This window comes from Pagrus major, chromosome 9, assembly GCF_040436345.1.
Source record: "Pagrus major chromosome 9, Pma_NU_1.0".
NCBI lineage: Eukaryota > Metazoa > Chordata > Actinopteri > Spariformes > Sparidae > Pagrus > Pagrus major.
The window spans coordinates 26,359,776-26,383,250 of record NC_133223.1 but is presented as its reverse complement, the minus strand read 5'-3'; the positions used below and the strand labels follow the sequence as shown (position 1 = coordinate 26,383,250).

Genomic DNA, 23,475 nt, shown 5'->3' with positions numbered 1-23,475 from the left:
AGAAAAAGAGGCTGCTAAGTAACACAGAGTGGTCAATTAAACCCAAAAAGGAAAAAGCCTTTTTTGCCTGGTTTACGCACCAGTATGGACATTTTTGAGGCTTAACTCTGCTCCAGCACAGTCGACATGAAAGTAACACAAAATTAGTACGAGTACTGGTACAAGATAGCATATTGTAGTGGTTTTATATATTATATGATTTAACTATTCCAACATTATTGGAGTTTTGCTCATTTCCTGCATTCCCAAACGTATTTTACATTGCCGTCTATCTTGTTAAAGCACCATTATCACATATGTTCTCTTCCCTGAAAATTTAGAAGAGTATATGCTTTGGAACAAAAGACTAGGAGTCGAAGAGAAGGCAGCTGCAACAATATAAAATAAAGTGTTGGAATCATCTTGCTTTGGTGTGTGCATTACCTCGATGGAGGTCTAAGTGTTATTACGAAATGGTCGTCTTCTTCTTAATAGAGTTTCTACCAGAATGTCAACATTCGTAGGTTGATTTGCATCCCGGTGAAAATTTGGCTTCTTGTTTAAAGCAAAGGATTATCTCTCAAGTGATCCTAGTGAACTTAGGTTCGGTCGAGTGGATGTCTGATAGAAAACAAAAATGAGCAAAAGCTCTGGACGAAACGCTGGAATGATTCAATAAACACAGGTTCAGATGACTGTGAAAAAGTAATCCACAAAGTACTGCAGTGAATTCATACATTCAAGTTGAGGTCATTTTAAATAAAGTTAACTTTTCAAAGATAAACGTAGGTCAAACAATGCTAATATGTCCTGACCTGAATATAAATGAATGTAAATTTGTGGTTTGAAATGTCATTGTGGGATTATTTTAAAGCCAGATCAGGGTCATCAATAAGTGCTTGAGTGGTCCTGTACTGGGAAAAAAAACATATTCAAACTCGTCTCTGCTGAGAGAAATATCTTCTAGGCAATCATAGCGTCGTTAAAAAACATATTATTACACTTAAAGATAATTCATTCAGTGCACTGCAGTTGTTCAAATGTTTCCATAATTAATTCAGAAAACAAGACTGTGATAAATCAGACAAGTTACGAGTATATTTTCTATATTTTTATAGAGATTGGTATAGTGGCGTTCTCCCTTTTTGGAAAATAGAGACAAAAGGAATCAAAATGCACTTCATTTCATAACAATGTAACCGTCATTAAAATTTAAAATAGTTTATATGGCATGTATGCATATGCTGCCTTTGTAACAGTAGAGTTATGATGATATCTTCAGAGTTATTTGTTCACACAGGTTTGGAACGCAGGAACATCCTGATGTTTTACAACTTGCCCTCGAGAGAAAACTAAAAGCCTTACAATCATTTTTTGCTAAACAGCTGTTTGGCATGTTACACGTGACATTTTAGAATATGTTTTGTCTTGTTCTTAGAGCGGCAGCAGTGAAACCGTCAGGTACGATATGAGCCAGCATCGAGCTGTATGTATGTCTTAATTTAAATGGATCCAATTACCTTTGTGGCTTGGACTGCTTGTTGAAAGAGAAGACTTAATCAGAGTATAGTGAAAAGACCAAACCCTGCTAATTTTATACTCCTGGAAGACTCAAAGCAATTTAAATGACTTCAAACAAGACAAGACATTATGCATCACACGCGGGCGACTCTATAATTAACCTCCTTTACCTTGCTTGTCTGTGTATTACCATATACTTCAAACAGCGAAGACAATGTTTGATAATGACGGTGATTCAAATCACACCATTAAAGCGGCTTCAACTCTATATCACTGAGTACCGAGAGCTGCACAACACAAAGCAGTTAGCATTCTGCTCGTTTTCATTTCTGGACCTGATTCGTCTACACAGCTGCAGTCATGGCGTTCTTCTGTCTCGGGTTGGTTTGGTGTTGCTGTTGCTGTCTTCCTCCCTCCCCAGGATAGCCATATTGTTCTGGACTGGGATCCACGAGGTGCCTGTAACCCATCAAACATTCTCTATTCAGGTGTTAAAGCAGATTAACTGAGTCATTTGTAAAACAAATGAGGATGGCAGATTTCAGAATTTACCTGGGATAATCTTCATCCACAAATCGCCCCTACCTGTAAGCTCCACCCCCGGCTCCACGCGTCATAGTGTCGTACCGTAGTCCACGAAGGGGAGGGGTGGGAGAGGGGGGCACATCCTGCCGCAAGGGGCCTCTCTGCTGGGAGCTAGGAGCAGAAAACAAGCAACATCAGAATATTAGATAGGACAGGTAAGGACAGGTGTGCTCTTTCATAATAAAAGGAGTATAAACATAAAAGATTTAACAGTAGGGCTGAAACTAACGATTCTTTTTATTGTAATACAAGCTGAATTTATAGATAATTTCAAAAATTATGGGCACAGTTTTTATGAAAAAAAATAAAATAATAAAGAGTTGAGAAGTCAGGCCTTACTTTCACACTACGCGTACGTATGAGTACAACTCTACGTTCAGCATTATATATCACGTGACATAAAGCAACCTCGCATTTCATTACCTTGGGTGGGGGTAGTACCCAGGGTCGACGCCCCGTGGGTCACCCGGCCGTGCGTACGGCTGGCCAGGTGGGTATCCAGAGTAAGGTGGTCCAGACTGGGAGTTGGGGTTTGGGTAGGACGGTGACTGAGGGTACCCCTGTGGGGGCTGGGGAGGTCCGGGGTAATGACCTGACCAGGGCTGCATGGGGTAGTCAGCTGGATCCATCGGACCTCGCCTGGAGAACAGAAAGACACAACTTTAAGAGAAATGATGAAGAAATGTAGCAAGTGAGTTTATAGTTCTTTGACCAATCAAAAAGGAGACATTCTCAACTCAGGTCCGGTCAGGTTTTTGATTATTCTTTCAGTATAATGTTCCCCTCGTTTACTAGGGGAAGTAGGGAGGAAGCCGAGCTAAGAAATAAGAAGTTAGTAGTTAGAAGTAAGAAATGAAACACATTATTATATAAATTATTGGTACAGACTGAGTGTACTTTTTCCAGGTGCCCACCTAAATCATTCTGCCCAATTAGCAGCCGGTAGCAGCTATGGGACTTAGTCGCCACATACTGTGTGATCAATGAAAATAAAGCTGAAGGCATTTTGCTATTATTTTCATATAATGCTGTTACTGCTCGCTAAATTAATATATGAACTTGCTCAAAACTATTTGTTGTGGATTGGAGAGAAAGAGAAGGACGAGCCACACACACACACACACACACACACACACACACACACACACACACACACACACACACACACACACACACACACACACACAACTGCCCATCCCAGCCAAAGATCACATAGCAGCAGAATATAAGTGACATGTGACAGTTTTAAGTAGGCTAGGGCTCAGTTAACACACACACACACACACACACACACACACACACAGCTGTGGTAATCCAGTCCAGTCCTGTTAATAGATATCGATGTCCTGTGCCCAGTGGATAGCAAGTACACAAACATGTGTCGTCCGCATAGCTAACATTATCAGGTATTACATTTTATCTCTCTGTCTTTCTGTCTCTTCATCTGTCTGCATTCGTTTCTCAATCCGACTCATTTCACTTTCTGTTTTCCCTCTTCTTCTTCTCTGTTTTAAAATGTGGATCTTACTCCTTCTTTTTAGTGTTTATACTAATCTTTTAAATGCCTTTTTTTATTGAAAGGCTTTCCTATCAAGGTGTTTACATTTTTAGGTTTTATTTTTTCTTTTTAATTACACTATACTTTATTCTTGACATTATTCTCAGTCTTGCACGTCTCTATTTGTATGTACCCATTGCTTATTTTAACTTTTTATTCTTTGGTGTTTTTATGGTTTTAAATCATCCATTGTTATTAGTTTTAATTCTCTTTTATTGCTTTGTATTTTATTATTGTGTTTTTGTGTTTATTGTGAAGCACTTTTTAATGCTGGTTTAGATAAGTGCTATTAAAAAACTTTTTAAGGATTATTATTATTATTATTATGTTTTATTAACATTTTACTGTTTATTATTATTATTATTATATTTATTTTATTCACATTTTTTAATTTAAAAGAATTATTATGTGTAGTATTTCAGAATTTTATTGTATTAAAATGTCTTTATTTTTTATTATTTGAACTACTCATATTTTATCGCTGTCTTGGTGTGCTTTAGTCTCTAAATACATTTTTGTTTTTGTCAATCACTTGTGAAGCATTTGAATCACATTTCGATCTGTCTGAACGGTGCTAAATATAGTCTGATTGATATTTTTGTATTTGTATTAATGCATGTTAGAGGTGTGCATATATTAATGAAGTCTGCACCATTTAGGATATTAATGCACTTCAAACTAATGTGGACTGAAGCATGTACTTGTTAAAATGTGTTCACAGTAGACTCACGTTACTCTCACTGAGTGTCATAATGACACTTATCATTAATATGCATAATTGAGTGGGTGGGGCTCCGCAGCCTCCAGCCAATCACAAAGGTGACCTGTCGCCTGTTGCCTGGAGATAATGTTAATATGGACATGACCACGGAGACAGACACGCAGAGAGCGAGCACACACTCATGGCGTGCTGGTGGTCTCCATGCTGACGCCTGTGTGTGTCCATTTGGGTGGTCAGCAGTGGAAAGTGTCTAACTAACTACATGCCCATCATGTTTGGGATGTCTGCTGCTGCCCCGCCTGGCTCCATATCTGCTGTGAGAGTGTGTGTGAGTGCACACACACACACACACACATTACATTTCTGCTTCTCTGTCAACTCATCTGTCAACCTATCTGCTGTCTGTCTCTCGCTTTTTTACTTATTCTGCTACAATTATTGTAAGTCACTCTGGGTAAATATATCAGCTACATGTCTCAAATGTCTCCCTTCTTGATAGCCACAGCCGTTTTGTCTGCATCTCTCCGGCTGGAAAGCCTACCAACGCGTCAAGTCTGCCAGCTGCCCCGTCTGTCCATGTGTCTGACTGCCTCTCTGTCTCTCTCTTTAGATGGTTTATGGCTACGCGTCTGCCTGCCAGTCAATCTGCATGGCCTGCTATCCATCTCTGTATACCTGCGCCCATATCAGTCGGTCAATCCGTCACTCAGCGTTTTGCCCCTCCGGCCACATCAATGTCACCAAGGCAGAGATAAGAGCGGTGGAGAGGTGACGGGGAGGTGAAGAAGGCATGACAGAGAGGGGACAGGGGGAGATAAGATGGAAAGGAAGGAGGGGAGGGAAGGAGAGGTGTAGGGGGAGGTATGAGGGAGAGATGAAGATAAGACAAAGATAAGAGGAGAGGGAGAGAGGTGTAGGAGCAGTGAGAAAAAGTTACCATCAGTAAAGTTATCAGTTAATTAAGAGTCATCAGCAGCTTGTGTGAACAAACTTTACGTAACTATAACCTGTGATTTAAAGACAATTAATTGTAACAAACGTGTAAATAGAGAGAAATGATGATCCGTTAAGGATGGGAAGGAGAATAAATGTGTGAAGAGAGAAGATATAAAAATACATAGTGAAGAAGAATGAAACAAGATGAAGCAGCCCAGTCACCAGAATAAAATGTTGGCAGTTAACATTTCTGCGAATCACGATTACGTTCATATTTCTAGGTGTCGTATGTACCATACTGACCTTTCTACTATACATGTCATATCATGTGTACATTACATATCCATGACCTTACTTCCATATCAGGAGGTGGAGGGAATGGTGGAGGAGTCAAACTCGACAAGGCTGCCAATCCAGTGATTGCAGTTCACGTCTCTATTTCAACATTTCAGCTGTGAAAGCTACGTTTCAATATTTGTAAGTGAGACACCACGAGATATCTTTAAGGAGACCTTGGGGCAATTTTAAGACATGTTTGTGGCGACCCAACAGGTATTTTTAAGCCAAAACGTGATCTTTTCTGAAATGTAAAACTGCGACATAAAGAAATGTTAAGTTTCATCATATCTTACATAAAACATGCATTGCCAACAGTTATTTTGCTCATTGGTTTGGACGAGGATAAGAAGCATGAAGGATTGAGAGGCTGGTATTCCTCCTAAGACATTTCGGCAGATCAGACACCTAAAAAGACCGACTTTGATTCCACTTCATGACTGTTTTTATTTTAACTCTGTGATCTTTCAATGGTTACAGTTATAAATTACTGCACTAGCTGGTGTGGCTCTGACTAAAGAATTTGTTCTTCTCGGTTGGGGTGCTTGGATTTCAATATGATCTCCAAACCTCTGTCACCGCCTTATGGGAATGAAACAGTGATCGAATGGAAAAACATATGGGAAATGTTAACAATTTATTAGATCAGTTTATTGGAGGGTTCGGGTTTAACAGGTGCTGGATGAAGCTGGAAATGTTCTAAAAAAGAAAAGTGAAAAAAGAAAACAAAAGGAGAATCACACATGGAAGTAGTCAAAGAGAAAATAATTGCAGCCAAATCTTGAATTTCCTTTTTGCAGTTAAAATTTAACATTATCGTCAAGCCTCGGAACAAAGTTTCAAAAGTGGCTCGGCAAATGCAATGGACATTTTTCAGACAAAAAGGATTAATCCTGTAGTCAAGTAAAAAAATGAACTAGACAGATTCATCGATAATGAAAAAAATAATCATTAGTTGTAGCCTTAGAATCTTCTGAGAGTTTCCATATTGGAAACAGAGTGGAAATCCAGCGGGGATCTTTAGGGAATTCACTGTAAATCCGGTGGCAAGTTTGGAATTTCTCCCTCCAGGAACCCAGTCAGCACTGCACAGCAGCTGGGGATTATGGGGTAATGAGGATGGAACCCATTACTGGCGCACACACACACACAGACACACATACACACACACACACATACACAGACACACAGTGCAAACCTTAGTTTAAATACAGTGCTAGTTCCTAATCACCCCCTTCCAAACCCCACGTACTCTGGAGGAGGCAAATTGGCACACAGCTGGAGAGGAGTTAAGACCAAATGAGGAGGCTGATGGTCTGTGTGTGTGTGTGTGAGAAAAACACAGAGAAAGATAGAAAGAGAGAAACAGATGTAATGAATGAGAACAGCTTCCTGGCACATGCAACAACTAGTTTAACATAATTGAGGGAGTAATCAAAGCAAAATGAAAGAATTGAAAACATCCCAAGCAGAGAAGCAAACGGCTCAGTATGGAGGGAAATCCAACTACCTGTTCGTGGATGACTTCTTTCACATAGATAGTGCATAGGTTAGATATTTGAAAAGGATAATTGGAAAGATTTCTCCCCATGTGTGACAGTAATTGAGAGTAATGTGAGCCTTTCTAATTCCCCGGTATTTAAGAGATTTCAGCTGGATTTTGGGGGAAACAACGACTCGTTATATGTCCTCAGCACCTGCCCCTCTCTCTCATAAACACACTTTCACTTACTCTTTCTAACAGGGCTGGATACAGCTGTTATGCCAGTGTGAACACACACACACATACATCCTCACACACATTCACAGCCATCGATCATCCCGGCCTGTCTCAGAGGGACACAAATACCTTTAAGAAAAAGAGACAAGACGCGGCATTGTGACACAACACATTAAAAAACTCTGAGAGCCAATGACAGCCGCGTGTCAGATGGATTGTCTCAATAAAACACTGACGCACAAACACCAACAATACCGCCTCAAATGCGACGAGAGGAAAAAATCCAGATGAGGGGAGGAAGGCTTAGAGAAGGTGAGAGACAGAGCAAAGAGTGATATGAAGAGACGAGGAGAAAAACTACTGCGGCTTTAATTCAGTTATTTCTTTATGAGTATTCACAGCGCCCACCTTGTGTTGGCATCCATTTAAAACTGATTTTAGGCTTGAGCTTGGGAGAGTACTTCATATATTCAAATTGCATTCAACAGTGTCAGATTCTTTGTCAATGAGAGTCACGATATTTTGACAGCGTGGTAATAAAACAGATTAATAGCCCAAATTGTTCCACAACTGCTGTCGTAATGTCATTTGGCGAGCCGCAGTGAAAATGGAGCGGCTGCGGTATAATGTCCCCCGAGTTAAAACTAAGTTTAGCTCAGCTCCATCTTCTTAATGCGATACTTCATTATGAAGCTTTAATCACACAGGCATCACAGTCCAAACAATGAGGCAATATAAGCTTAAGTGAGAAATAATGAAGGGTGGATAAATATTTCATCTTCTATCTAAGGATGGGGAGGAAAACAGAGGAAAGTCTGTTAAAGGGAAGACTTTACGGGAATGAAATGAAACCTGCGTCACATCTTGGGTTTTTATTTTGCAAATTACATTTAATATTGGCCTTGAACTGCTTAGGAAATTAAATTAAGTTTAGTACATCAATATACTGCAGATTGGAGCATAAAATGATATTACAACACAAGTTATGAAAGATAATCATCATTAAAATCATGTGGTGAAAGTTAAAACAAAGTTCGCCAAGGAATGAAAAGAAGACCTGACTCATGTCTAATGGAAGAGTTAGTAGTTCAAGTGTCTTCATAGAGCTGCAACAAATAGTCAATTAATATTTAAAAAAGACTATTAACTGACACCAGTCAGTCATTTATGATTGTAAATGAAGAGACGTTGGGCTTTGGACTGTTGGTTGGACAAAAGACGCAACCTGAAGAGGTCACTTTGGGCTCTGGGAAATTATGATGAGCATTCTTATTTGTTTTTGGGACATTTTATAGAGCAGCTTATCATGAAAATATACAGCAGATTAATGGATATGAAATCTAGACTGGCATTCAGTAGGCCCAACAGTCCTCTTAAATTCAATCAAGCCTAATCTAATGTCAAACTGAATAGCCCTATACCACTCTAAATTTTAAGATTATCAGATTATTCCCTGAGAATGAAATGAAAATGTCAAAAATGCCTTATCTTGCAGTGTTAAAGAAAGTGAGAATAAAACATTCCTGGATCTGTCCTGTTATCAAAAGGTAATGGGGTCTATTCTGGGCCGAGACCCACTTTCAGTCCACGTTTTGTGAAAATCCATTCAGTATAATCCAACCAACCTACCATCCCACCCAACCGACCAACTGACCAACCAGCTGACCGACTGACCGACCAACTGACCGACCGACCAGCCAGCCAGCCAACCAACCTCTGAAAACATGAAATGAGTTTCAAGGAAATCGGGTGTTGCTTATGAATATGCATATTTATGCTGCTTTAAAATCCAATTATATCATCGAATCCTTAGGGGGGATCCTGAGATGTAATTAAGAATTTCCTACCATGTATTGATTGTTACTATGTGTACGACATATCCACACACAGAAACACCAGTGCCACCATGAGTACACAACGCCCTGTGTGCAATGCACAACAGTGGTGGCACAGATTAAGATAACTTTGAAAATATGGTCTTAAATCATTGGTGTCCAGAGACATCAGTCAGGCAGTTCACCAGGATTTCAGAGTGATTGGCAGTTGTCTTTGTTTGACTTAGTTAAACCACACTGCTCAGGTACAGTATAAGACATCTGGGACTGTATTAACTGTGAGTATAGTGAAAAAACAACTCTTAACAGAACAGAGCCAAGTCATTAAGACTGACGCCTGAAGCAGCAGTGAGAGCCTTTTCTGTTTTATTAGGAGAAGGCCAATGAGACACTAAGCTGTTTTCCTACTTATGGTTAAGTGGTTACATACTGTGTGTCTGAGTGCATGTGTGTGTGTCAGAGATGGTATTCTGTTGGTTCAGCTGTCAATGTGGTTTGTACTGGTCCTTGTGTGTGTGTGTGTGTGTGTTCGAGACCACTAAACCTCCCTCGACTCCTGACCCCCTAAAGTCACACGATACTCCATCAGTTCCCACCAAACACTTAGAAGGTGGGGTCAAAGGCTAAGGAAGGGTATTATCAACCAGGATTAGGGGGCATACCAAATCCAAATACATAGACATAACATTCAAACCCTCAACACCGTTTGGTAGAGATAACAACCATTTGGTCGAGGACTGGACCCCTGATAACCTGCAACTGCGGCAATGCTGACCTAATGTTTCATTTTCATGGACATCACTAATAAGACACTTAAATTCAGCTGGATTTTGGGGTCTTACAGTATTATATTAGACTGGTTATTTATATTTTAGAAAGAATAAACTTCACTGGAGAAGCAGCAGCAGCAACTGACCATTCGCTGAGCCTGTACCCCCTAGTTGCGGCTGCTACACCTGTCAAGCTCTCCAATTTGGCGCCTCACATGGACATTATGCACATTTACAATGATCATTTTCAAGTTTATCTTTCAAAATTCTCACACTTTTTTTAAACAATGGGCCTGTAATTTTACCCAGTAGTAAACAAAAGCAGCCGTAGCCAGCTGGTGTGGCCTAACGTTCATGTAAAAGCGTGTGTCGGTCGAGAACTCTGGAACTGTTTCCAGCTGAGTTTTAAATGTTTCCAGCTGATTTGTTAGAAATGGATCTTAACTATGCTCATGATGGCTGCAACCAACACATAAAAAGACTAAGGCTAAAAGCTGGCAGGGTATAGAAAGCTAGCCCCTTGAGTATATCAGGGTTAAGGCCTAGTAAGTAAGAATGTCATTAAAATGTTGCTTGTTCCAACATCTGCGAACTGGATGTTCTTTGCAGAATAAAAAAAACATACTTGGACAAGCAACATAACAGTGAGATTTATGTTTTAATATTCATATTTCGTTTTTTTTTGTTTTGCTTTTAAAGAGAAAAGAATTTGAGGACAAGGAATATCTGATAAGTTTAGCAAAAGCAAGAGTATCTACTGCAAGTCTGAGTGGAGTTGCTTGAGTCTAACGTTCCCCAAACCAAATTAAGGAGCACAGTGCTGCTATTGTTAATCTAAACACTGAACTCTACAGTAGCACTTTGGCTCCCAGACAGCTGATTTTCCAGTACTCCAGTAGGTGTATTTTGTGGCTAAACTTGTAAGGGGCTGACACCAATCCTCCATGAAGTTTCAAGGAAATATGTTCAGTAGATTTTGTGTGATCGTGCTGACAAACCACCCATCCAACTAACCAACAAACAAAGAAATGGACCCAGGTGAAGGTATAACCTCCTTCACAAAGGTAACAAACCAGAATACTGCACACATTTGAGTCAAATATAGTTGGTGAGACTGGTTGAATGTAGGGTTAAGAGCTTGCAGAAAAATTCAATGGTATTTCATTTGGAATTATTTAAACTTAAAGACGCAATCCTTTGTTGTGTTTTTTTTTTTCTTTTCTTTTTTGTATTAATTTTGTGTTTTGGACTATGTGCCAAAGCTATAATTACTGATGACTTCAGGCCAACAATGAGTTTCCAGGCAAAGAGCAACCCACTAAAGAATACAATCTTCATCTGTATTCCTTAAATCAACCAAAGAGCAGAGGACAGAGAGCAGGCAGATGAATGCAAAGAGAATAGGAAGTTAGCATAAACAGGAGACAAAAAGATGTGACCGCAGAGGGCTGAGCCAGACAGGAGGAGAGGAGGAGGAGGATGAGGAGGAGGAGGAAGGAAAAAGACAAGGGCTGTGTCCAAAATCCCTCCTTATTTATCACATAGTGCAAACATTTACTATTTGAAAATCTATCCAATTTATAGTGCCAATAAAATGGAGCAAAACAGCAGTATCAATGCTTTCTGCCAACATTCCTCAAATGAAATGCCCTGCATTTTTGGATACAAAGATTACTGTTGTGTGGCTCTACAGCTGCTAGTGTTGATGCTAAATTGTGATAATTAATGTCTGATATCTCAATTAACTGTTGAGTAAGATACTGATTCAACATTTTATAGGGAGTAAAGAATGAGTCAGAAAGCATCGGATTAGCTTACCCTGATATTCATACCCTGTCTAACTCCCCATGGCTAAACCTCAACATCCCAGTGAACGAAAGCAACCACTCACAAGTAGAGTAAGTTGGGCCTTGCCAAGAAAAGCAGTGGGCTCATAATAACGCTTCGGACACAGCCCATGTGCAGAGAGGGAGAGACCTGGATTGTCTCTTAACATTGAGATGTAGACAAGAAACAGAAGGGTTTTCAAAAAATCAGCTATAGCCAGGGAAGCCATTAAGCTCTGAAGAAGTAAAAAAGATTCTGACAGGGTTCTGACAGTCAAGTGAAAAAGGAGACAATGGGGAAAAAGTTGAGAGGGAAGACAATAAGGTGGAGCAAAATGAAGAAGGAAAAAAGAGAGAGCGAGTTTTACATTTGAAAGCTGAAGAAGAAGAAATGACAAATAGGGCTACAAGTAAGAGAGATGGAGCCTCCCTGATGGATGTCTTGTGAGTGAGCCGAGAGAAGAAAAACATGAAAGGAGGAGAAGGAAGAAAGGAGCAGAAAATGAGAAGGGAGGGACAACAAAGAAAAGTAATGGAAGGGAGGGGGGGAAGAATGGAGAAGAGGAGAAGAAAAAAGGCAGAGAAACAAGTGGTGCCCTCCAGAGAACTGGCATGCTGAAGGTCAGCATCTGCTGAGAATAATGGGCCCTACTTTAGAGGAACGTGCACGCGGGCACACGCACGTACACGCACACACAGTCCTGGATGCTTACTCATACAGTTCACGTCCCAATGAAACTAAACACCTTTCAGGGGCTCCTATATGTCTTTGTCAATAAAGTTCTGTCAAATATGATTAATCCACCTGGATATCATGAATTACAAACTGACCAGTCCAGGAAACTAACATGATTACATTCCCCTGTGTATGTAAGCGTGTGTGTGTGTGTGTGTGTGTGTGTGTGTGTGTGTCAGGGTATGAATGTGAATGTGTGAGGGTGCATAATACAGGGTGCTCGTATTAAAGAACACAGCCGAAGTGTTCAAAGAAAAAAAGCCAGAATGGGATGAAAATGACCACAGGAGGATAAAAAAAGGATATTAGAGAGCGAATGAAAGAGTACAGTAATATGGTAAGTACTTAAGTGAAAAGTAAGAGGAAAAAGCTACTGCCAGAAAGAGAGAGAATCAAATCAGAGCACAAAAAGGTAAAAAAAAAAAGAAAAGGAAGAAAAAAAAGTCAGAATAAAAAGAGAAACAGTACAGAAAGAAAATGAGATGGGAGAAAGACAGTGGAGAAACCCATTAGAGGAAAGTGAGAGGAACTGAGGGATGAGGGCCTTCCAGATGGTGGGAGACTGTTGCCGCGGAAACACAGAGAGGGCAGAACAATGGGGATTTGGAGTGGTGTTTCGCATCCCATCATAATACGGCCATGCCATTTGGAAACTGAGCAATGAAGCTACAGCCAAAAAGAAAAAAAAACAAAACTGTAGAGACTGAAAAATCACTGCAGGCAGCTCCTTAAAAAAATACAATTCTGATCAACATGACACATGAGAGATGAGCTGACACATCAACAAACTCATAAACATGTTTTGTACGACGACATCATGCGTCAAAGGTCTAATTAGTTAATTGTTGAGTCGCATTACAGGCTCTTCAAGTACTTATGCCTTGAGTTTCCTGATTCGTCAAAAGACGTTTTGGTTTGGTGGCTGGCCCGAATGAAACTCAACAATCAACTATCTTACAAATTGGACCTTGAAATGTCCTTCAAAACCGATGCTCATTTAATTGCAACTCTTCATCCACTGCATTTTCTCTCTCAATTTGCCTGTCACTCATCAAATCTACGGATCAAAAGCATCTTGACGTTGACCTATCACGATCATCTTTTTCAAATTAGATGGCATGAGTCCAACTTTGATAGAAATAGGAATCCCTAGTGTCAGCAGCCAAAGCAGATACAAACTGTAGTTAACACAATGTCTCACAAAAACACTCTGGGCTTCAGTACCAGACTCTGCAACTGGTTATTGGACTTCCTCACAAACAGACCCCAGAGAGAATGGATTGGCAGTCGCGCTTCCTCTACTTTAGTGCTCAACACCGGAGGTCCCCAGGGCTGTGAGCTCAGCCCCCTTCCTGTTCACACTGTAGACCCATGACTGCACCCAGACATCAGGAGAACTCTAATGTGAAGTATGCAGACGACACCACCATCATCAGCCGCATTATAATCAACAATGAGAGTTCATATCGGGAGGAAATCCACAATCTTGCAGAGTGGTGCAGAGAACAATCTGTTGCTCAACATCAGCAAAACCAAAGATGATTTGGAAAAAAAGGAGGCAAAGACACACTCCCCTGTCTACAACAGTAGAGCTGAGGTGGAGCAGGTTGAACAGTTTAAGGTTCCTGGAAAACAACATCACAGAGAACATATGATGGTTATTACACATTACCACCCTGGTATAAAACAAAACAAAACATTTTACTCAACTTTTACAGAGGCGCAATAGAGAGCATCCTGACTGAAAACATCACAAACCAGGGTGATTAAAATCGACCAGAACATCATTGGTACCCATCAACAAAGCATCAGTGATATCAGTGTAGTAACACCCACCTCGGCCACAGTCTGTTTACCCTGCTGCCATCGGGCAAAAGATACAGAAGTATCTAGTGCCGCACCACCAGACTACAGAGCAGCTTCTTTCCTCAGGCTGTGAGACTCCTCAACTCACCCTAAACACTCTACCATAAAACATATTTTTTCTCTAGTAGCATAAAGGGACACTTCAGTGTATATTTCGTTGTACAACCCTGTGTTACAGAGTTACAATTAAATGAATCTTGAATCTTTTGTGCAAAGTCAAACATGATTAAATATATTTGTCAGTGAACAGTCTACAGGAAAAGTGTATAAATGTCATTACAGCTTTATGAAATATGCAATACATACATCAATGTTAAATATTTCAGTTTCACTTTTGACTGTTCTGAAATGCAACTCTACAAACTATATATCTTCACATGCTTTAATATCAGAGGAAATGATAACCTTTTTGCAGGGTGAACATCTAGAAATTGGCAACATCGAATAAAGCCATAAGTCATGTTAAATGGTGCAAACCAAGATGCAAGCCATATCAACTTTGAGATAGTTGAATGCGCACCAGCCATAAAGACAGATTGATCACATTGGCAGTGAATTGGCTCCACCTTGTAAAGTACCTTAATGGGTCATGTCCATCTATACCAGCTGAAATGATTCAAACTGGAGATGACATTTAGTTATGGCAGTATCATACATACCTACTTATAGGCAGTGTAGTGGGTGACTTCCTGAAACATCACAAAATCCATTACAGATATATCCCATTCATAATAGCTTCCATTATTTCACATCTTGAGCCAATAAGGTTCCCCCACAGCCAGATGTAATAGTTTCAAGCTGGGGACATTTTGCTCTGAGCATGACCACAGGATACAAATTGCTGACAAAATTACGATCCTGCAATAGACACTAATTCGGTACATGAAGAGGAGTTCTGGAATAGTACTTTCAAGAGGGAGAGGGGGGATTGTAAAAGCTCCTGCACAAGCACAAGTATAAGTATCTTGAATTCATGTGAAGTGACTTTAAATGTAGGATACACACAGAAAGACATAGGCACAATCGTACTTTTAGAGTGTATTTGGACCTTTAGTAATGAATGCAGGGCACTGGGACTCCAGGTAAATGAGTATGTCCATTCAGTAACGTGACCACCACAGCCTCGCTACTTTGTTTGAACGTCAACCCCCTGCCTGTTGCAGTAATATGAGCTGCTTCCTGTTTCAGCAGATTCATAAATCATCATAACAATTTTAGGTACGTTCCATCTGGCATCAAAATATGATGTGAGCTCAGTTTTTTTTTTCTTGTGCGTCATGTTGCTATTCATAGTTTACGTAGTCAGGATAAAGAACATTACATGTTCACAGGAACAATCTTAGAAATCATTTAACTATCCTACATAACAGGTTCATTCTACAACCCTGGTGTTGTAAAATGCCAAATAAATGAACCATTACCTTTATTTTTTAAAGCTTTTATTGTCAGATACTGATGACATGATGATATAATCTTACATCCCTAGTTTGAATCCGAGGCATAAGCTTCACCTGGGTGTTATTCTAGATACCCGGGCTCTATAGAGCTGCAATTATTTGGCAATTTATCAATTAGTCAGTTGAGAAAAAATCAATCTCTAACTATTTTAATATGTGAATAATTGTATAATAATCATTTTTCAAAGAAAAGATGTCAAACATTGGCTAGTTCCAGTTTCTTTTCTTTTTTTACCTGAGCTTTTATTAGATTTCAATAAACAGATAAAGGAAACAGCGTATTATACCTACATATCAACACAGATATCTGCGTATCTGTATATCAACACAGATATCTATCAAGTTAACAGTCTTGGTTTTTGACTGTTGGTTGAACAAAAGACGCCATTTTAAGACATCACTTTGGGCTCTGGGAAGTTGTAATTAGCATTTTTGTCATTTTTTAAAAAGATTTCTTATTGATGACATATTTGAATAAATTAATTGTGAAAATAATCTGCAGATTTATCAATAATGAAAATAATCTGTAGTTGCAGCTCCAATGCAAAATGTATAAGTGTGAAGATTTCACATTTTGTTGCAAACCTCCCTCCCTCCACATAAGCTTAGTATCACTTAACACCAGTTCAACTCCAGCAGACCCAAAGACCTGTTTAACATCCAACAGCTGGAACCTGAAAGAAAAATTTCCTCCCTCACCCCGGGGTCCACACATATGAAAGCATATCATGCTCTTGTCAAGCAGGAGCCCACTGGTTCTGCAACACATTATCGTTTGTAACCCAACTTTTTGGGGTCCACGATCAAGATCAAAGCTGTGACCAGAACTCTTTAAAGCAGCAACGGGTGAACACATCAGAAATACTAGAAGCTAGGAACAAGATAGGGTCAAGAGAGGAAAAAGAGAGAAAGAAAGAGGAGGAGGGGGGCTGGTCTTTCTTGGGAGCCCCTACATGGCTAACAAACAAGCAGAGACTCGAGTGCAGAGACACAGGATAACAAGTGGACAATGGGGCGGATTGTGCAGCAGTTGTAAAGTGGTCTGGGAAACCCTCGGGCCTGGTTGGGAGGTCTTCTCAAGAGAGAGATAGAGGGAGAGAGAGAAAGAAAGAGAAATGAGAGGCATTCTCATTCATTTCCCTTCTCAGCAGACTGACACAATATTCAACAATGTCCTTTTCACCCCAAGTTCAGAGAGAATGAGAAAGAAGGGGGAGAGGCTAAAAGAAAGAAAAATGGAACAAAGTGGAGAGAATTTAATGAAGATATACAACTAAAAGAGACCCACAGAGACAGAGCGCAAGACACAGAGCACAACATCTGCCTTTTCTAATTACTAATCATCCAATTATCATTACAATGAGGAAGTGACAGCCTTCCCAGAAACCTGCACAGCAATTCTGATTGGCTCTTTTAATCTAATAAGAGTAATAACAAGGACAAATGGGAGAGGGTGTTTGGCTAATCCAATTGGGTCAAGGCTGTGTTTCAGACAACTGATTGCTGTTATCAACAAAACTTCCCCGGGGAGCAAAATCATGTTTTTAATCAAGGTTGACTCCAGTCCTGTCCTATCTGCTTTGAAACTCAGGACTGATGCTTTCAAAAACAGTCATCAAAAGAAATTTGGGCTCACAGAATACAGTGGTGCCACGCAAACAGCAAGAAAACACAGAGGAGGTTCAGTTTGTGAGTGTATGGATTTTCATTTTTTGTTATTGTGGTTATTGCGTCCTATTCTTTAGGTTATAGAGGTTCTTTCTTTTTCTTTTGGCATTTCCTTTTGTTCTTTTAAATGCATATAATGAATTATATAGGAGAAAGTTTGTGTGTGTGTGTGTGTGTGTGTGTGTGTGTCTGAGAGTGAGAGAGAGAAAACAAAGAGTATGTAAATGGGGCATTAATGGTGCACACATGGTAGGGGCGCAACCTGCTAATGTTGACCATACACACTCTCTGATAGCCATCTACTGACCTCAGAATGACCGAAACTCACTCACACACATATGCACACAATTACACAGGTGCATAACATATTATATGGGCGAATGCATACGAATACATGAAGTTGTTCAGATGCATGCATTCACTCAAGTTGAAACATTAACACAAAATTGGTTAGAGGTGTAGGACAACATTTAACTTGGGCTGGGTAGTATAATATTTTTATCATCATATGAGACTATACTGTATATTGTCTGAGATTTTGGATATCGTCACATTGTAATATAGCATAGCATTAGGGTGTCTTTTCCTGGTTTTAAAGGCTGCATTACTGTAGAGTGGTGTCATTTTCTGAACTTACTGACTGTATTACTTGTTCTAATACTTGATCTTATTCTTGTTCTAATACTTGCCTTTAGCCACTAAGTTATTGTATCCACATTACTGATGATTATTTATCAGAAATGTAATTGTCAGAAAACATAAAATTAAGTGGGTACAGGGCGCATATAGCCTGACACGTTCATACGACATAACATTTTTTTGCAATTCAACTGCAATCAAAAAGGCTGAATTATTTGAAGTACATAACAGTAAAGGGATGTTGAGAGTATCTGAGAGGTAGCAGCTGCGCAGCTTTTTGGCTACCAACGATCAGACAGCAAACCTAACCAGGACATACAGTTTAAGCAGCTGCCTCTGAGAATATAAGACCATGGGCTTGCATAGCCTACAGGAAACCAGAGCTTGCCTTCTCTGCTCTGGTCATCTTGCCAACTGAGTAACACCTGCGCACTGATACAACACAACTGTACTTACACATCTGCAGGCGGCTGCATAGTAAGAAGTAAGGGAGAAACAGACCCAGTGTCAATGCATCAGATATTTTCTTATTTTGTTTTTTGTGGCAACAAAAGTAACAGGGAAATATGGAGAAATTCGTACAAGAAAGGATAATTTATTATTTTCATTCCAACAAAAAAGTAATCTGATTATCCTAATACATTACTTTGTGTTACCCACAACACTGGTTAATATTCTGTAAAAGCAACAATAGCCTACAATATAGTCGCATTATTGAATTTAAGGTATTTGGGCAAAAATATGATATGATATTTGATTTTCTTGCGTAGTCTCAGCATTTTTAAAGTGTTTATGAGAGGATTTTGAAGTATTGAGGTATATTTTGTTGAGTCATGATATAGCCTAATCATTCTGAGGCCATAGAGGTGCTATTTGTAAGAAAAATTGATTTTTGAGTCTCATTCCCGATGTTTTGGGATTGTAGGATGGGTCGGCCGCCATCCCAAAGCGTCAGTTTTTGACAAGTTAGAACACCCAGGGTGTCAAAACTCAACTTTTCTTACAAATAGCACCTTTAACCATAACCTTCAAGGGTTGATTCCAGGCAGGGATGTTTGCTAAATGTCACACTTCTGTCTGTCTTTGTCTCAGTCAGTCTCTTGACACTCACACTAACTATTTCATAAAATAAGCCATAGTCCTCAACAAATGCCCTCCTATGTTTAAAATTCAAACTGGCTCTCACATGGGTATAGAGGTATAGGGACATATGCTCTCAACAGGGGTCCCTTGTTTCAGTATAATAACCCCACTGAGAGAAAAGTGAGATGGAAGGGGAGAGGTACAGGAAAGTGGTGAAATACAGAGACAAGGTGAGGTGTGGAGGACGGGGGGTGAAGAGGATGGAGAGGTAATTTCAAGAAAATGGCTGTGAGACGAGACCTTGGGGGATATGAAGTGAAAGGACATGCGCTGTTGTGTCCTCGCCTCTTTCCTTTTCTGTGTGACAATGTTCCCTTTCCATCTCTGAGCTCTTCAGGAAAAAATACTTTAAAAGAGTAGGAGAGTTAAGAATACTATTTTGAGCAAGGGTGATATAGCATGGAGCATGAGCAAGTGAAAAATTGAATGTTTGAATGGGTCACAAGCTGTATCAAACTTGTTTATCATATTATTATAGGATTATTCAACAAGTAAACGTTTGTATAATAAAATGGTTGCAACATTTAACACCAGGTTTAATTACTGTGGCTAATAACGATGTCAAACACTCGGAAAAACACTTTTATGCAGCTGCAAAATCTAAAATATTCCCTCAACAGACTCCCGTGTATTTCATCCAGTGATATTTGCTGACAGTTTGTTCGGTATGTTTGCGCTTTAGGCAGGGAAACATCATCCACTGCTGGGTCATGTTTTAATTTTAGAGCCATCAAAATCTTGTCTCGCAGTGATGCACACACACACACACTCAGACAGCATACCCGGCACTCCTGTTAACTGACTTTGAGTCAAACGTACAGTACCTGACTAAGCGACCCTACAGCTATTTTTGGACTCGCTCAGAATAATATAAACACAGACTCACAAACACACTCGTGCACATACACACACATGGTCCCTCCCACACATACATACAGGTATACAGGCATGCAGACACTAGATACACGCAGCCTGCAAGCTATTTCTAGACCAGTGGCAAAATAACATGTTTTGATAAGGTCAACAGTCGGGATGTGGTTTCCAAACATGAGCTCTGACTCTCTGGACGCTGAAATATCTCTTGAGTTAATTGACAGCAGGAGAAATGTGCAGACAGAGATGCAGAGGAGGAACATAAGTAAATACAGAAGGAGGGAGAAAAACATTTCTTGGTTAATCTACCTATTTAGTAACAGCTTTTTGGCTTTCACATTTGTGTGTTTATTGTTTACTCACTTGTTAGATAGATAGAGCAGCAATGCTCGCAAAATTATTTGGCATCAGCCACACGAGACGGTGCGACACAAGGCATTACATAGTTGTTTAATTTAGAGGTCAGATCAACATCCAGCTATTTTTACAATTAAAAGTTTAGCTTGTGTAACACTGAAAAATCTGCTGCTTAAAGTCTACAGCAATGGTATTCTTTTAACATTCAAAGAGGTCCAGTATGAAAACATTTCCTCAGGCAGAGGTCCAGAACATCATGTCACCTTGCATTGGAATTCAGTGCTATAACAGTATATTTAATTTGCCTAGTAGCTATATCAAGGTCTGTAGTCAAGGTATGTATACCAAAAACTGTCAAATAAAGTACATGCAAAGAATATTGTCAGCATAAATGTTTTTTTGTCATATGTTTTAAAATAAAACTAAAAACACAACAGAGCTTTTGAAAAATGCGCCTTTTAAAATAAAGAGCTTCATTTTTAGAAAAGCCATGATTGTCCAAATGCGCAGATTTGATTGGATAAACAGCTTTACCTGGCTAGAAAAGTTGCGTTTGCCTAAAAGAGTAACGCTTCATCAAATTGAATAAATCACAATCATTTCTTGGTCATAAGTCCAGATCTGGATCTTTTTTATTTTTCCTTTTATAACTCACCTGCACAACACACTTTTATACATGCATGCAAACACATCTAAAAGACAAACAATAACAAAAAAACAACTACAAATCTGTACAATTACAAATGTTAAACCTGTTAACCACTGTTTCAGGTGTGTTATTGTCTGTATATTCTTATCTCTTACCTATAACTACGATGTCCTATTTAAAAAAAACACAAAGAAATTGTAAGAAAGGTGTAGTATTGGCAAAGTGACCGTTTTAAATCCCACCTCAGCCGTGTAGAAAAATGTTTCAGAACTGTTACCAGGTTGTAAGCAGGCGGACTGTCAGAGCGACTTTTATGGAAAAATCACTGGGGTCCTTTTCAAACACGAGGCCTACATGTAAAATTGGCACAGCATTTTTCGGATTACAGTGCATGTCTGAAAGTGGAAACAGAGACAGGGTGTACTGCAGGCGAGTGTGTGTGTGTCCAATTTCCCAAGGCTTTTCAGATACCACAGCCAGACCTCAAAACTATCATCACTGTTCTCGCTCCCATCTGCCAAAGTCATCACCCACACACAGACACTCTCTCTCCCCCTCTTTCTCGCGCACACACACACACACACACACACAAACACACACACACACACACACACACACACGAAAGAGGTGTGAAATAGCCGTCCCTCACCGTTTTAACAGGGGTGGGAACCTGGCTATAAACTTTCTAACGTTCTTAACTTCTGTCTTTCGGTCCACTCACAGACTTGCTCACTCTCCCTCCCTCTCACATACGCACACAAACAAACATTTGTTGTTGGCTTGTTAGTCTGCCGAGGTGTCGGTTCTTAGAGGCAAAATAAAACGAGGTGAGAAAAAGCTAGTAACAACTACTCTGAGCTTTTCCCGTTAAAGTTTACACTTCTATTTCCACTCAATTACGTCTTATTTTTAGGTACACTAGGAGTTGACGGTTCAGTGACATCAGGCATTTTGAGGGGCTTTTACTTAAGTACATTACCACAGTACTATTCATCTTCAGAAAATAATGCAGGAAAAAACGGCAGAGACTATAAAGGACTGTGGAGAAGAGGAAGGAATTAAGAAAGAAGAGTTCAGGAGAAGGAAAAATATGGAGATGTGAAGGCAGTGAAAGAGTGAAGAAAGAGAAGGGAATTAAAGTTGAGGCCTCTCAGGCAGTGAAAGTGGAAAGGTTGCAAATGAAAAATGAGATGCTGAAAGACCGGGAGTGACTGATGATGGTTGGAGAATATAGTATGTCTTCGACTGCATTTCACATTGAGATGTTTTTAATAGTGAGGGAACAGCTGTGGTTTCACACTCAAATTAAACAATCTTTTAAACTACTAAGGAGCTGAATATTTGTCTGATTACATCATGAAACAAATCACAAGATCTTAATGGAAAGAATCCTTCAAGATTTGATTAGTATGCTCAAGAAGCTGTTACTGTTCTTGTGTTGGCTAATGTCAGTGGTATTTCATGCTATTCGGGGAGCCACGCAACAAAATGTACCGGGCATAGGCTAACGCATGCCGCACAGAGATAGTCTAAGAGCTAAGTTTTCTGCTTGGCTGTCAAGTCTGACAAGATCTGTCTCTCTGCTGTGTCCTCTACTCTCCTGCCTTCTGACTTTTTAACGGGTAGAATAGGTAGAAAAAAATAAAAATAAAATAAAATACAGGTATAATGCTTAGTCTGATTGAAATTGATGGTGAAAAACTGTAAAATAAAAATGAAACAATGAAATTTGAAAACACAAGTTAATTATGATAACATAACACATAGAATGAAGAAAATCTTTTGACACTTATTATAAACAAATAAACTTCAGTGCAAAGTGTAGAAGTTGACGGTATACGCTACGTTACGCATGGCTGTAATAAACAGTGTAGAAGACGTAGATGTCACAAACCGGAAACAAAACCTGTTGTTTGAAACAGCTAATAATAGAAGAAGAAGAAAAGACAAGAAGTAGAAAAAGAAGCTTTCTTCTTTTTCCTCTTTTTCTTCGTCTCCTCTCAAAACGGAAACAGCTAATCTGTCACATGAGTTAAATGTTCGCTACGTTTACGTCTCTTACTTAGTGTATTTACTCTGTTTTGAAAAAATGCAAAAAGTTTTTTTACATTTTGCTGTTTCCTTCAACCTCTCCTCATGCAATACTTTAAAATGTGTATTAAAATACATTGATGGAACCACAGCTATAAACTAAACAATCTTTATCTCATAAATCTCTCAAATGAACATGACCCACAAGTATAGGTTCGATGAATATTTTCGTTAAATATTTCCACAAAGAGGTTTATTTGTTGAGAAAT

At 39.4% G+C, this 23,475-nt stretch overlaps 1 protein-coding gene across 1 annotated transcript in view; it reads right to left on the bottom strand.

Moving 5' to 3' along the window:
- Positions 1-1,114: 1,114 nt before the first annotated feature.
- The window catches only part of pard3bb (par-3 family cell polarity regulator beta b), a 215,910-nt gene continuing 193,549 nt past the window's right edge, over positions 1,115-23,475 (bottom strand). The window contains exons 24-26 of the mRNA XM_073473008.1: positions 2,509-2,724; positions 2,086-2,196; positions 1,115-1,959 (exon numbers count right to left, since the gene is read on the bottom strand). Of these exons, the coding sequence (XP_073329109.1) occupies positions 1,845-1,959; positions 2,086-2,196; positions 2,509-2,724 (442 nt within the window). The 3' untranslated portion in view covers positions 1,115-1,844. The remainder of the gene's footprint in view (positions 1,960-2,085; positions 2,197-2,508; positions 2,725-23,475) is intronic.